Source organism: Ptychodera flava (genome assembly GCF_041260155.1).
Source record: "Ptychodera flava strain L36383 chromosome 23 unlocalized genomic scaffold, AS_Pfla_20210202 Scaffold_24__1_contigs__length_23054250_pilon, whole genome shotgun sequence".
Classification (NCBI taxonomy): domain Eukaryota; kingdom Metazoa; phylum Hemichordata; class Enteropneusta; family Ptychoderidae; genus Ptychodera; species Ptychodera flava.
Window position 1 is genome coordinate 4,957,443 of NW_027248278.1, and position 16,658 is coordinate 4,974,100.

The following is a 16,658-nucleotide window of genomic DNA, read 5'->3' on the forward strand; positions in this document are numbered from 1 at the left end:
ATTTCACTACTTTACATTTTTGGGAAATCAAAATATAACTTTTCTCCATACAGTTAACAAAGGTGTGACAGCCATTTGAATTCAAAATGTCAGTGCATATTTGGTTATTTATTCCTCTAGTACCAGATTTTTAGTGGTGGCCCCTGGTTTTTATTCTTGATTTCAAAAGGGAACATTTCAAAGTTTCATTACGGAAAATTTGAGCAAAAATTTATGTCTGTCAATTTCAAGGCACTAACAACCTTAGATGTACCTGAGCTCCATGTACCTTTACGTCTACCCTCCATTATCATGAACTGTGACCTATGACCTACGACCTATTAGGGTGGCAAATATTTTGTACCTTAGATTCTTTATCTTGATTTTCTTCTACATTTTCAACTTCCTCTTTTATCTCCTCTGTCTCCTCCTCTGCTTCTTGTTTGTCTTTTTCCGCTTTGTTCCGTTCTTTCCTTTCCCGTTCATCTCTCTCTTGACGTTCTTTTTCCAACCGTTTCCTCTCTTCCAGTTCTTTCCTCTTTTTTTCCTTGGCTTCTTGTCGCTTCTTCTCTAATTTCTCCTCTTTCTTCCTGGCTTTTTCCTCCTCTTTCCTCTTCGCCTTTTCCAATTTTTCTTCTTCTTTCCGCCTCGCTTTTTCCGCTTTCTCATCGCCAGTTTTGTCTTTTCCTTTCTCTTCTTTATGCTTTTTACTCGCCTTTTCTTTCTTCCTTTTTTCTTTCTCTTCCTTCTTTCGTTCTTTCTCAAGTTTCTCGTTCTCTTCTCCTGTTGTTCTTGTTCTCGCTGTCTCCTCAGAGCCTCCTCCTCTTCTTTCCGTTTCTGCTCCTCTCGCTGGCGACGCATTTCTTCGTCACGTTTCTTCCAGCTGCTGATTTTGTCATCATCATCACTTGAGTCACTGATATATAAAAAAGATATACAGTGACGAATAAACAAGCTTTAATTAACCCTTTGAGCACTGTAATTTTCCTCCCAAAATATCAGGGCAACATTTTGCCAACTTTTATGAATTTTTCTGTAATTTTTCCATGATTTTTGACGTAATGGATATAAATTTTAATGGGCTACACTTTTTGACCAAAATTTTAGGAAAAATCAGAAGAAAATTGTCTACATCTGAAAGAAATTGTTGGTTTCATATTGTATAAAGGCAACAAAAATCGACTTTGGCACTCAAAGTTTTAAAGAGTCACTAGCTGTAACCGTCGATGATTTTATCAATACATTTGTTTTTTAATGTCAACTACAGTTTCAAGATCAAACGCATGCTGAGGTAAAAAGTCAACTTTTTATCAACAATACATTTCAATGTCACGAATTATGCCTCCCTCCCCCCACCCCCCACCCCCAAGCACTAGACAAAAGCTATTTAAGGTAGTGAGAATTTGATCATTGTAGGGCTTTCCAAATTACAGGACAATAGAGACCTAGGAAGACTTTGAAACACAAAATGGCAAATTTCACAGAAATTTGGACATATTACCTGCTAAATATGGACATATTACCTGCTAAATTTGGACATATTACCTGCTAAATTTGGACATATTACCTGCTAAGACTGCTTATACTGTCACTTTCATCATCTTTGGCTGGTTTCTTCTTTGCTGATGTTGATCTACGTCGCTGTGCTGCTGGCCTGGCTGCTGCTCTGCCTTTCTTTTCTGTGGACAAAACCCAGAAAATCTTTTTTTGTGTCGTCAACAGCTTGGAAAAACAGGGGCAGCCAATCTACATAACACTGCATAATTTGCATATTCTTTTGTTGTGAAAATGTATTCTTTTGTATGGTTATTAACATATGAATAGATTGCTCCAAAAACAGAAGGGTGACAAAGCACTCCAAATTTCTCTGATGGAGAACCCTGCATGTCTGAAGGAAAACTGGAATTCTCTGTTTGTTATTCCTGTTTATAACAGATGACACTTTAAAAGGAAATGGTCATCCCATATGTGACTCTGCATATTCAACCAATACAATAGGTTTAACACAAAACTTATCCCAACATCCCTTGTGTACCGGTATATCAATAATTTCAATATGGCAGATTTATCAAAACTGGTGACTGTGGCTGTAGCAGCTTAACCCTTTCACCCCCAGTTCCCTGTATACAGGTCCAACTTTACCATAGAAAACAAAGGATTTGGGACAAATCATGGTGGTGAAAGGGTTAATAGAGACGAAGGTGTGCAACCAAAGTTTACTGTACCACGTCTTGCAATAACTGGAAAGGTAATTAACAAGTTCATTGTATTTGCTGAGGTTGAGGAATATTGGTAAACGACTCGGAAACCCTGGTAACATTTCTGCTGTCCCCTCATCTGATTGAACTGAAATACTGAGAGGAACTCCGGCAAAATGACTGGGAACCTTTAACATTTTTTTTTTTTTTAATTTACATATTTATTCAACTTCAGTAATTTTTTAATACACATCAAAAGAAAGAGACATCCTAATTTAGTGTATGAAATGAAATATTTAACATATCACATCACGTAAAACCTTGAAATTTTGTGCTTGAGCTCTCTGTAATAGCTCACTTTTAATCACTACAGTAGATGGAATAGAATACTTCAAATTACAGGTGTTGTATTTATGTATAGCCCATTTTCCTATTAAAATAATCAAGTTTACTAATTTATCTTTTTTCCTTTTCATTTCAATTCCTCCTACAATTATTTTATAATTCAATAACAATTTGAAACCCAATACTTTTTCCAAGATATTTTCAACATACATGTATTTCCATATATTCTTAGCAACTATACAATCCCAATATCCATGTTTATATGTATCCCACACTTTACATGAATCACACAAAGGAGAATTTCTAATCTTCCATTGAAATAACTTCATAGCATTTGGCACTCTGCGTATCATAAATTTCCAATGAAATGAATGTAACTTTGTTTCTGGAGTGATTTTCCTAGCTAACGTCCACAGTTTACTTTCATCAAAATTACAATTACATTCCATTTCCCAAACTAAAATTGCACTTGTTCTGATCAAAGTGCTTTCCATCAAAATTTCATAGATAACTTTTGTTTTCATATTTCTTATTTCTATCTGAACTCCATTAAAAACAAAAACATTTAAATAGTCATCAACAATTGTTGACACAAAAATACTATAAAAGTCATTCCAAAGTAAACGTCTTTTTTGTTGTTGTAACATTAACCAAGATACCAGCCTTAACAAAAACACTAGTTACCAATGAACGGTGTGCCCTCTAAGGGCAGGTAAAAAAAAATTTGAGTCAAATTGAAGAAAAGTTGACATGCTGTGCCTCACCGCATGTATGAACAGATTATAACTAAAAAGTCAGCAATGGAAGTATAGCGCCCTCTGTAACCTCCACAAATGTAATAATCTCCACAAATGTAATATCAACCACAATCGTAATAAAATCAACCACAAATGTAATAAAACAGTCAACTATTAATGTAACAACCCGCAACCACAAATGTAATAAACAAATTAACCATAAATGTAACAAGCGACCTAGCGGCCGATATAGCTCCGCTGTGCTTATGTACAGAATAACTATTTTTGACACATGTTGATGAAGAAGGTGGAAATCTTTGATAACTCAATGCAGTGGCCAGAAAAAAGTGGCTAAAATAAGCTGCAAAAATAAATTGAAGATTTCATCATACTTTGAATATATCACATTCGATCATCCCTAAGAACATGTCAACCAAAGCTATCTGATGAGTAGTTTTTTGAGAATAAAATATTCTGACCAAAAATGGCAACAATTGCCCCCAAAAATAAAAATTGCAGATTTCATCATAATTTCAAATATCACACTTAGTTCATATATAGAAACCTGTATACCAAATTTCAAAGCTGTTAGACCAGTACTTTTTGAGAAACGCATTTTTGACCAAAAATGAGAAAAATTGCCCTACAATTCAAAATTGCAGATGTCATCATTATTTCAATAAATATCATTTAGTTCATCTATGGAAACCTGTATACCAAATTTCAAAGCTATCAGATAAGTAGTTCTGGAAATACACATTTTTTGACCAAAAATGGCAAAAATTGCTCAAAAAATACAAAATTACAGATTTCATCAGAAATTCCATATATATATTACTAAGCTTATCTGTAGAAACCTGTATACCAAATTTCAAAGCTATCAGACCAATACTTTTTGAGGAACACATTTTTGGACCAAAAATGGCAAAAATTGCCCCAAAATTACAAAATTGCAGATTTCATCATTTTCCAAAAATATCATTTAGTTCATCTGTAGGAACCTGTATACCGAATTTCAAAGCTATCAGGTGAGTAGTTTTGGAAATACACATTTTTTGACCAAAAATGGCAAAAATTGCCCAAAAATACAAAATTACAGATTTCATCAGAAATTCAATATATATTACTTAGTTCATCTATAGAAACCTGTATACCAAATTTCAAAACTGTCAGACCAGTACTTTTTGAGAAATACATTTTTGACCAAAATGGACAAAAATTGCCTTAAAAATGCAAATTTGCATATTTCTGCACAATTTGAACAAATCTGAAATAGATCATCCCTAGGGACATATGTACCAAATATAAAAGCTATCTGACTGGTAGTTTGAAGAAGAAGATTTTTAAAGATTTTTTTACCAAAAATGACAAAAATTGCCTTAAAAATACAAATTTCACCACCATTTATAAAATCTGATTTAAGTCACCCTAAGCAAACTGCATATCAAATTTCAAAGCAATCGGAAGAGCGGTTTCAGAGAAGAAGATTTTTTTACCAAAAACACCAAAAAATGCCCCAAAAATACAAATATGCAAATTCACCATGATTTGAATAAACTGAAGTGAGGTCACCCCAAGTGAACTGCATATAAAATTTCAAAGCAATTCGACTTGTGGTTTCAGAGGAGAAGGCAATTTGACGGACGACGCCGGACGCCGGACGCCGGACGCCGACGGATAATCAACCTATTTGATAAGCTCCGCGTCGCTGACAGCGGAGCTAATAAAACTCAACCATAAATGTAATAAACTTGAACTTGTACATGTGATCATTTGATTATCAATGCCCTGAGTTAATAATAACTTTATTAAGACAATGTAATGTTATAACATACGGTACTTTCTGCAGCTAGGTTTCCTTTCCGAAACACAGAATATAGTACATTGAGAACACAATCAGAAATCGGCGAGGTACTGATCAAACTGTTAGATAATGGAAGTGGAACAGCAGTTCTAGACACTGATAATTACATAATAAGGAAGCGTCAAAATAACTCGTCAACCAGTGATATCACACAGTTTATGACAGATGACTCAGAACAAATAACAGAGAAATATACAACCTTATAACAGAAATTTACGACACAAAACATGTTGACGAGAACATATATCCATATTTCAATCTAGTCAAAAAACATTACGAACACTACCTTGGACACAGTAGAACAAAATTAGACATCCTAACATCCCAGCAAAGGAACAAACTTCAAGTGGGACAACATAGGAATACCGAAAATCTATCGATTATTCCACACAATTTATCCACTGAAGATGAATTTGAGGCGACTGATTATGAAAGTGCGGCAAATTTCGAAAAAACGGCGTTAAAGGATCGTAGCGTTATACAGTCTCCTCCACTCTGGAGTAGAGACTGCACTGACACTCAGATTACAGCTGTGTCTCGCCATGGCCAATCAGTTTTGTACACAAAATAGGGAAACGTAAAATACACTTTCAAATATACAAAACACACTAAACGCAAACAATTAAGATATGAATAATGTGTGGAGTTGCTTTCCTTATTACATAGATAAATATTTAAGGGCTAATTCCTCAAAATCAACTACAAAATAGATTTATTACATTTATGGTTGACAAGTATTACATTTATGGGTGATTTTTTTATTACATTTATGGTTACCATTTATTACAATTGTGGTTGGTGTTTTTATTACATTTATGGTTGATTTTTGTTACATTTATGGGTGATATTACATTTATGGGTGCACTTTATTACAATTATGGTTGATGTTACATTTATGGAGATTATTACATTTATGGAGGTTACACCCTCTATGGCCGTATGTCTCTCCCCATTCCTGATACTCTCACGTGAGTCAGTGAGAAGACAGTGAAAACAACAATGGCTGCCTCCTTGCCCATCGATCGATCGGCAAGATAAGTTTACTATCTGTACGTAGTATCAATGCAGAGACTTACAGAAATCACGTTTTCAGATATTTTTTTGACCAAAAACTACAGGAAAACATGTTACCTGTGTAAATTATGAATCTGCTGAGCATTTCTAGTCATTGGCAGGCTTTTTACAGCTGCGTCAGTGACGTGTCAGATTACTTGTAATTTCCATTGTGTCAGGCAGGTTTGCCGTGCATGCTTCAAATTGGCGTAGCCGGCACACTGCTAATGAACACCTATCAAATGCTGAATTGAACTTGCTTTACATTTGCTGGACAATCATTGCCAGTTTCTGGATAGCCGTAACATTCATCAACAAGAAAGTTACACAGCCCCAGACAGAAATACTCTCTCCCTGTAATGTTTCTTCGAATAGAGTTAGAGTTAGATTTTGTCCATGAGTTAGAATCTACAAGATCTTACCTTTTTTAGGTGGAGGTTTTTTCACCAATGGTTCATCTTCGCTTTCATCATCACTATTTTCTTTTTCCTCCTCTTCTTGTCCCTCATTGCTGTCTGAGCTGACCATGTCTTTTGATTTCTTCCTCCCTCGTTGTGTAGAACGTTTCTGCCCCCTTCCCTTCTTCTGAACGTCGGGTTTGAAGTCCTGAGACAAAGTAATAATAGAGATTTTTATATAAGGAGATGGGGGTTTTGTCTCCTTCTAATTGGCATACAGTATGGTACATGTACAGAAACCATCTTGCTGATTTTGACTACAGATGTTTCCATACCAGAATGAGTGACAAAATTCATGCAATTATTACGAAATAGATTAAATGTTATTGCATGTCTATTGTCATGGGCATGCTGCTTTAGCGACTGTCTCAGATTGTCGCATAAGTTCAAGAAACAAAATTCCTTCGTTCTCATCAAAGCCTTCCCCCCTTGCTCCAAAAACGAAAGTTCAAAAATGTTGATGTCTGCCTGAGAGTACAATCAATGTACATGAAGCATTTGGCTATAGCTACTGAAGAATACGTATTCACTTGCCACATTACATCAAGTAATCAATCAACTTTGCGTAATAACCATAGCATGACACCAACAAGGTGCAAACAGTTACAGTAAAATTTGTCAGCGTGTGTGTGCAGTTGTTTATTTTTATACACAGTGTAAAGAGAACTTTTGATCACTAAATAAAAGTGTGAAAGTGAAGTTCACTAATCGAATGGAGGTCAAACCCCCATAAATGACCAAATTTGAGAGTCCCTTACGTAGTAACAAACCATGAAGAGCACTATTCACATGGCCATGTGGCTTCAGTTGTATCCATTAAATCAGTGTCGCATTAAACGACGTCCAAAAGTTTTTTCTCAATGCTATTGTAACTTTTGACTACTAAAACCAACCATTATTGGTCGCCTTGCAGAGTGGCCTTTTAAATGTGTGGCCACTCCACTGTACAACTTTAAGCACAAAAATAAATAAAAAACTTATCAAGACCACGAAGATTAACATTGTCAAGTAAATGGGTTAATGAACAGTAGTGTCACAGTACCTCATCACTGTCAGTGTCAGGGTCTGGTGAGCTCTCCTTATCATAGTCTGTTTCTGCAGACTTGCTGCTGTCATCGTTGTCACCATCATCATCATCATCATCATCATCATCACCACTGCTCTCAACCTTCTTAGCTTTCTTGGCAGGCCTCTTCTGTAGGTCAAAGGTCATACAACAATGAGAGAGAAGATTCATGGCAGATGACAGCTACAATATTTAACCATGAGTCCTATATAAACATGCCTGACCGATTTTGCGTATGGGGAATGTAGACCTGCCACTTGACCATAAAATTAGACTGACATTCTGCATGATACAGGTCTTAGGCACCAACATGTACACAACATGGATCATATTCTACACATTCCTATGGCTGTCTATCATGTAACATTATAAATTTGGTGCCTACTGTAAAATTTTAAACTGTTCATGATGCTTGGATTCTAGCCTGCACTGACAATTTGGCACCATTTTACAAGTGGTATAGCCACAAACTGATGACGTCAAATTGTCGTACACAATACACAGTGCCATAATTACAAGGCGTCTGTGTTTTGTGTACGGCGATTTGACATCATCAGTTTGTGGCTATACCACTTGTAAAATGGTACTGACAATTTGTATACAAAAGTAAATTCTATTCATTGTCACATGCAAGCAATGGTACGATTTTGGACAGTTGAGATAACATGAATATTAATGAACAGCCATCACATTGACATGAATTATTATTAAAGTCGCAGTGCATGAGGCAGTTTGCTTGAAAAGATACCCATTGAAGATGAAGAGCAAAATGAGCTTGAAATTACGAGACTGATGGTTTTGAATGAAATGTTGTGTCTGAGATATAACAGACTAAGTGTGTTCACATCAGGCAGTTTTTGTGGCAGCCAATAGACAGACTAGCTCACTGCTAGTGACCAATCAGGTGGACACGCGAATTCAAACGAAGCACAGTACAAACAAAGCCATGTGCAGAAATGTACCACAGAAATGTGTATTCCTGTTTCACCATATGCATTTCTCATTTCCTCTATAACACAACTTCTCCAGTGTCCATTTTTAAGAGAACACTGGAGTTACCAGAGAACAACATTTTATACTGCAGTTGGATTATTGTGCCGTTTATAAACCACAAGTACACCAACCTTGGCTGTATCTGTGCTAGCTTTCCGTTTCTTTGGCGCTGGTTTCCGTCTCTTGGCAGGCTGTCTTCCTTTTCCCTGAATTACCAAAACAATACATTTGTAACAGCTATCACAGACAATGCAAAATAACTTCCTGACTACAGATGATTTTGACAATGACGTATGTAATCAAGTGTTCAGGAATATAAACATTCATAGCCAAATCATACTCGAAATTCTGTGCTATTCTCATTTTCTTAGTACTACATTGTACTTCCGTCATTTGCTCATTGTACACACAACAAACATGATCCTTATTCTGTCAAGTTCACATTTCATCTTCTGTTTATGTTGGTTGAAAGTAGTGAAACAAAATACCGTACTCGTCCGAGTATAAGCCCCTGCTCGTGTATAAGCCCCCCTACTGATTTCAGAGGATTTTAGAAAATGCATTACATCCGTGTATAAGCCCCTACCCTAGTGTAACTCCAATACAGAAAGGTTAGGAGAGTATATTTAGTTCTTTAACTTGGTAAAATTACTTTTAGATAATAAAAAAACTATTAAAAGATGTTAAACAATGGGAAACTGGAGTTCCCTTGACAGCATCGTAAGAAAAAGGGCCAAAGTCCCTGAAGCTACTATACCGGTAGACATGGATACAAAATTAAGTATTTCCTGACTGTATGAAATCATCTCACTAAGGTCATCCTAGGGACATGTAAACCAAATATTAAAGCTGTCTGACCAGCGGTTTTGAAAAAACAAGCGACTCAACAGTTGACAGAGCTCTGCTGTGTTATGTAGAGAATAACCTTTTGTGACACATGTATTGATGAAGGGGACATCTTTGATAGCTCATTTCAGGATGGCCTGACCAAAAATGGAAAAAAATTCCGTAAAAATACAGATTTGCATATTTCATCAGACTATATTAGTCTACAATAGCAAATAAACGAGAGTTAATTACATTCTAATTAAAGTAAACAAGACTTGCTTAAATCAAGATTTACGTCATAAAAAACAGCATATCTGTCAGGTTATAAAGAATCTTGAGCTGGTTATCTTTTAATATCAGTAGTTTCATCCTATTAACCAAGCACATTTTAACTTTCAAATTAACATTGTAAGTAAGTTCTGTTGAATAAGTTGAGACTGTACATACTCAGAGAAAGCACACTAAAGAGACAAATGTTTGAAACTTAAGAAGTTCAAGGTCATCAAAAGCATTATAAGGAATCATGTTACACTTTCATTGCACTGTTTACACAGATTGCATAATTGCTATAAATAGCACATGAGGAATCTTACAGCCCAGCTTTACCATAAAAACCCTATCACTTTGACCACTCTTTTAATTGACCACTCTATTTTTTTTGCTCCAAAAGTAATCTTATTTTATCCTTACCAAGTCAACCATGTATGGACATTAGAACTTTCTCTCTATCTCTATTTGTTTAACCACCCTATCATGACAAACTATTATGAGCAATTTCTTTTAGATAACATAAATGGTGGTTCAGAATATATCAAAGTTGGGATTCAGGAAAGTTGCCTTTACATGTTTTAATCCTCAATTCACTATGAACTGTCAAAAAAAGTTTAACTTTCTGATAATTCCAAACTAAAATTATTTTGATGATTTCCTAATTAATTCAATTATTTAAAAACATATTAATTATTTTTTTCTGGGTGAATTGATAGGGTTTTTACAGTACAAGAATTACATACAATGTAAGTCAAACTTTGACCAAAAATGACAAAAAAATTCCTTAAAAATACACATTTGCATATTTCATCACAATTTGAACAAATCTAAGTTGGGTTATCCTAGGGACCTGTATACCAAATAACAAAGCTGTCTGATCAGCAGTATGAAGAAGAAGATTTTTTACCAAAAACACCTTTTTTGGCATTAATTTGCCTATTTTCAACAATATCAAAAAATAAAAAAAAAAAGTTTCTCAAAATCATATTTTTCATCTACACAACAAATATCAAATCAGTAAGTACTGCGGTTCTCAAGATATTTGAGTGGACGGACGCCTCACAAACGGACATACATACATACATACATACATACATACATACAGACTGACGACGGACGCCGGACGGATACCCATCCCAATAGCTTCTATAGACTATAGTCTATAGTAGCTAAAAATGAGCCACTTTTTGCCCAGTACTATCTTGATTCTTGACCCTGCTTCACCCCGTCGCCTAAATAGAATAGTCTCACTCACGTCGGCCATTGTTCATTTTCATTCACAGCCACGATGTTTTCATGCTTGAAACATGCAGTTTCTTTTGTTTGAAGCAATTATCCTTTCATTTGTGAAGACTTTTCCTGGTGACTATTACAATTTTCACTTCTATGTTGTTGTTTTCACAAGATGTAGACAGTTTGATACTGGAATATTGAGTTGCCTTTCCGTGTAGGCAATGCATGCCTGTTCACATGTTGATCAGCAGCATACATGACGTCTTTGTTTCAAGTTTGGGGGGTTTTTTGACGCTGAATTTCACCGAAATGTCACTTCTGTATTCAGAGATTGTACAATCAGTTTCTTTGGATGTGTAAGTCTATTTTGAAAGCGATAGAAAGATCGAGTGGTGTTGAAAAAAATCGTGCATAAAATTAGCATAAATTAAGCGTCCACGCCAGACAACATGGGGTTGCTCGAGTATAAGCCCCTCCCCTAGTTTACAGCTGTTTAGTGTTGCCGAACCGGGGGGCTTATACTCGGACGAGTACAGTATGTCCCACATGGTGACTGTATTTTCACAAAAAAATGAACATGTGAAGGCCCCTGAAAATATTAAATACTGTAAACATGATTTTACAGACTAAAGCTGCTATAACAGACCAAGTCAAGTGGGTGAAAATATATATGGATTTGTCTAAATGCTGCTGTTTACTGACTTGGCTGATGGGGAAGTGATACTCATGGGAGCTAAAGGGTTGAAAGGTTCTCATATGGGTTCTCAAATAGTGCAATTTCCCATTCATTTTACTTTTCCGAATCAATAGCTTGTTTCAAACTTTCATCATTTGTTAAAACCCTTTTCCTTCCCAACTCAACTGTCACCATCACGTCAATTTGGTTAAACTCTATGAGGCATACAGATACATATCCCACATGTTGCATTTTAAGAAACATTTGAACATTTGAAGGCCCCTGAAAACACAGATACTGCAAACACAACTTTTACAGATTTAATGTCCTATGATGTTGCATAATTTATGATAAAGACCTCTTTTGTGTAGGAAAAAAATTACACTAGCGTTAAGGCCTAGAAAAATATATATTTAGGATCCTTCAATTTTTGCAAGAGTAATATGGTGATGTGTCCAATACTATTTTATATTGACTGGGCAGATGCAAAATAACAGGCCAGGTAGGCAAAGGGTTAAAAGTATCACTTTCTCGTTTCTTTTACAGCTCTCCACCATGAATGTACATGTACATGTATCTTGTGAAATCATAGATGAGTCTATATTACAAGGTACAATTATATTTTCTCTCACAGTTTCAGCAAAAATTTCAAAAATTCACTCCTACCCTCTTCTTGGGAGCTTCGTCAATGACCAGTCTTTCATCCTCACTACTCTCTTCCTCTTCTTCCTGGGCAACCTCCTCCACCTCATCTTCCTGAGCCTCTTCTTCCTCTGCTGGCTCCTCCTCCTCCTCTTCCTCCTCCTCAGCTTCCTCCTCTGATTCTTCCTCTTCTGTCTGTTCAACATAAAGATGACAAAACAGTTTTCAGTATGGTGTCTACCGGTATGTGACTAAAAACCACACTACTGGAGCAACAACAGGACTGTCTATCCAACATAAATGCAAACTGGTTGACGACAGATCAACTTGCGATGCTAGCAAACATTGCACTACAGGCTGGTATGAGCCTTGGGCCAAAAAGTATCAGTGGTTTAGTACAGGAAAAATTCAGGTATATACTTTTAATTTATATCTTTCTATCAGAAAAAAGGGTGCAATCGTCCAACCATGCATGTTGGTTGTTACCCCTTCGAGATCGAAGGTTGACCTTGCAGTATGATACTGAGCATGATGATGCCATGTATCGAGATATGTTATTAGTTTATCATGAGCATACATGTGACTAGGTTGCAGCAAATCAAATACTGTCTTGCTTACGTGAAAACTTTCAGTTGAACAGTCATGGAGTTAGTGTTCACACATTGAGAAATATACCGTAATAGTCTTTAGCTCGAGATGTCAAGTATCCAAATTTTTGTATATTTTGACAAGGGCAGTACAAATATAGATAGGTAAAGTGGGAGGACCAGAGAAGACAGACAGCAGGTGAGAGACATTAGGTCTGTTACTGGCATTCTTCTTGCATTTGATGCTAAAAGAAACAGCTGGTACCATTTTCTCAACAAGTGCACATTGTGACAACCCCTCTCACTCAGATATCAAATTAAACGACTGGCGGGTTTTTTTCTCATCATGAAGCCACTGTATTTGTCTCTCCAGTGCAAATACTACACCAATGTAAGTGTTTCATCCAGGATGGCATCAACAGAGAGAATTCCCCTTTACCAGAACAATTAGGGGGATTTCACCAGTTCATGTGTTCTACAGGTATGGTGTAACTGGCACCATTTCATGGGGGCTGGTTCCCCTCGACAAATTACTAGGGGGTGCCAACAACCTGTCAACAGAGAGGGAATCTCTAATCCCCCTGTCTAGATAAAACACTACATCTGAATCGGTCGATAAATATTTGTCCTTCTCTGCACACTGGTATGTATCAATCTGGTATTTCTGGGTACCAAAAGTCTGCAGATTCAGGACAGCTCTATTGCTTCGATTGGCATGTTTAATCTGAAAACAAGAAAAATTGATGAAAACAAGCACTTTTTACAGAAATATATCTGTTGAATACTTACTGCAGATTGGAACTTGACATTTGGTTCATGCTCTATCTCGTAAAGTCCTTCATTAAAACCACGTCTTTTGTTTGGTTTGCCGTACTGGTCTTTGTGCTTTTCATATGGAAACAGTTCTTTGGCTCCTAGAAATGCCCTGGAAGGATAGAAGACAATTGAAAGATGTTTACATATGTACACCATAAGAACAAGCAGTCTGTGCTAGCTATGTATCACTAGCGTTGCCGAGGCTTATCAATTGCTGCTGGTGCGATGCAATGAGGATGCGAGCAACTGGCTATGCGATATGCGTACTGTATACTTCATTTGAAAATTAGATGATTTTTTGGTGTGTAAAAAATTCACTAATGCACCTGGGGAAACTTTTGAAGGTTCAATAAATTACTTTTGAACACATGATTCAGTGTCTTCCATAGGTTGGAAAAACAGATGGGCGACCACTTTACATAGAAATGCATTACTTGCATATCTTTTTGTTGTGAAACTGTATTCTTTTTGTGAAGTTATTAACACACAAATAGACTGCTCCAAAAACAGAAGGATGGCCCATCCCTAAAATTCCCCAAATAGAAAACCCTTCAATTGGTGATTAATGTACTGTAATTATTGAAAGAGCAATACACTTACGTTTCATGGGTTCCATAGAAAAAAATGGGATATTTATTTGCTGGAGGCTTGACTCCACCTTCTGGAATATCATCAATCTGTTGGTCAGGAATATTTGAGAAAACAAGAGAATATAAAAAATCACACATACATGTATGCAAAAAGGGAATGCAAAACAGCCTGTAACAATAGCCAACAGCAATATTACTATCTGCTGTGGGGAGGGGCTATAGATAATTGATGCATGCATGTCATAAATGAAACTCATTGAGTCATTCCATCAAGGGGAGGGCATTTAGCAGCTTTTCGGTTCAAAAAATTTGCTTGACCTACATTTGAAGGTTTCTCCAAGGAAGCCATACACACAGTAGGTAATTGTAAGTCATACTCAATCACACTTTCTCACTTCCTTTTGTAATTTTTATTGTTCATAAACCTGACAGCAATTTAAACTTCAAACAAACTGTTTCAGCAATCACTAGATACATGTATTTTTGGGAGCCTGATAGCTACTGCAATATGAGCGTTTTCTTTTTTTCCAGTATCTATGATTCAAAACACACACCTGTTGCTGGGGCTAAATATAGGACACTGAGACCAAAATAGATCAAAACACAACAAGCAATCTGTGTATGTCACATTCTACGAACTTCCTCCACAGATTGTTGTCCATTTTGAATGCAATTTGCCCAGTGCAATGTATCAAAAACAACATTACTGGCACAAGAACTGTACGTTCATGTACTTGTGCACTTATTATTGTTCATCTTACAGTGAGAATACTCTGCCATACACTCTAGATTGTCCTGACGGCACTGTCGTGGCGTGCCAAAAATGAATCTACAATTTTAAAGCAGCAATTTTATGCATGACTCTGCATCACTGTTAAAGGGCTGGGAAATGATACTGTTTCCAGAAATATACCAGTATACTTTTAAGCCGAAGACAAGCTTCTCTTGTACCACATTTCTAAAGTCAATAGTATTAGTATATTTACGTCCTTGCATAAGTTGTGACTATGCGCGAATGTTTCAGAACCAAGAATGGAATAATGGCATCACAAAACTACCGGCACGACGTAAGTGAAATGGATCATGCGATGAAAATACACTTCCAGAGAGTTATGGACAACTACACACTGAAAACATGGTTTTCTGCTAAAGCAGAGGAGCATAACATACAAAGTGGCATGAAATAATTTCAAATACATTAATCAAGGAACATATATTTGAAGACTCTTGGTTACAAAGGCGGTATGGATATGAAAGAGGTATTTGTAATTGTTATATCAAAGGCAGAGAAACGCGTACTTACCCTGGCAGGCCAGTGTGGGTACCCTTTCATTTTGGCAAATACCTTGTCACCTGGTTTGAACCGTTGCGCCATGTTGCCTGAATGAACCGAAACTCGAAACCCTGCGAACGTGAAATTAACTGGACAATTGCAAAAAATCGCGATCTTCTAATACGCTCAGCTGAGTCAATCCGGAGTTTAAGCCCTAAAAACACCACCTAAATGCTTCAGGTCACGATTTTGAGGAAAATGTAGCGATTGTTGTACGATTTTTTGGAGAATCCAAATGTCTATCAGGGTACAGACGCCATTTTGCAAAGGCTGCTGATGCTTTGTGACCTTTGACCTGACTGTTTTGGCGCTCCACATTATGCTTTCCCTGTCCAGAAATATTTAAGACACAATTAAACATTTAGTTAGCAAATAAAACATATTTTAGAATTCACCCTATTCCTAATCCAAGCGCAGAACGGGAATTAATCAATAGAATAAACTCAAGTGACCTGACGCGTTTGACCTCACCCTCGCTCGCAGCAGACGAGGGGCGCCACGCCATACGTATCAGACAGCTTCAGTTATCAGGTAGTGCAAAAAGGTTGATCGCCTAATAATATTCACACTGACATATTTCTAATAACACAGATGAGTCTTAAGCATAGTATCATCTTTTGGCGATAATGGTCACTCAAGTTACCAGCGCATATTAGACTACCATGAAGCGAAAGAGAGCAGCTAAAAATAGTCAGCGCTCAATATTTAGTGCACAGGTGTGAAACCCCCTGATTTATCCTTTGAATCATGAATCCGTGCCCGAGTACACACACACACTGCTGAGCTCTATACGGGTATACGCTGTTGTGGTGAATCCCTTGCCCTTGGTCTCGTTTTAACGTGGATTAATTTAAAATCATCGAGTCGATAGTGGACGTGCTGGCGACTGTTACTGGTCGCGTAGACAAGGTGAGTTGGCTTGTGAAGTATATTCATGAATACAAATATTGGAATCTCTCGAACGACGGTGACAGCGAAACATGTCAAATC

The 16,658-nt window shown here is 36.7% G+C and overlaps 2 protein-coding genes across 3 annotated transcripts in view; one reads left to right on the top strand and one right to left on the bottom strand.

The window, feature by feature from the left end:
* Positions 1 to 343: 343 nt before the first annotated feature.
* LOC139124530 (hepatoma-derived growth factor-related protein 2-like) lies at positions 344 to 15,946 on the bottom strand. Its single transcript, XM_070690667.1, has 9 exons — positions 15,639 to 15,946; positions 14,346 to 14,422; positions 13,719 to 13,854; positions 12,367 to 12,537; positions 8,825 to 8,899; positions 7,677 to 7,829; positions 6,599 to 6,782; positions 1,547 to 1,658; positions 344 to 895 (listed from the first exon to the last, which is right to left on the bottom strand). The coding sequence occupies exons 1-9, from the start codon at positions 15,708 to 15,710 to the stop codon at positions 550 to 552; spliced, it is 1,326 nt and encodes a 441-aa protein (XP_070546768.1). The 5' UTR covers positions 15,711 to 15,946; the 3' UTR covers positions 344 to 549.
* A 465-nt stretch (positions 15,947 to 16,411) lies between these two features.
* The window catches only part of LOC139124532 (ras-related protein Rab-27A-like), an 80,154-nt gene continuing 79,907 nt past the window's right edge, over positions 16,412 to 16,658 (top strand). The window contains exon 1 of one of the 2 annotated variants that reach the window (XM_070690669.1): positions 16,412 to 16,577. The gene's annotated coding sequence lies outside the window, so the exon portion shown is untranslated. The remainder of the gene's footprint in view (positions 16,578 to 16,658) is intronic. The other variant, XM_070690672.1, reaches the window with a different exon arrangement.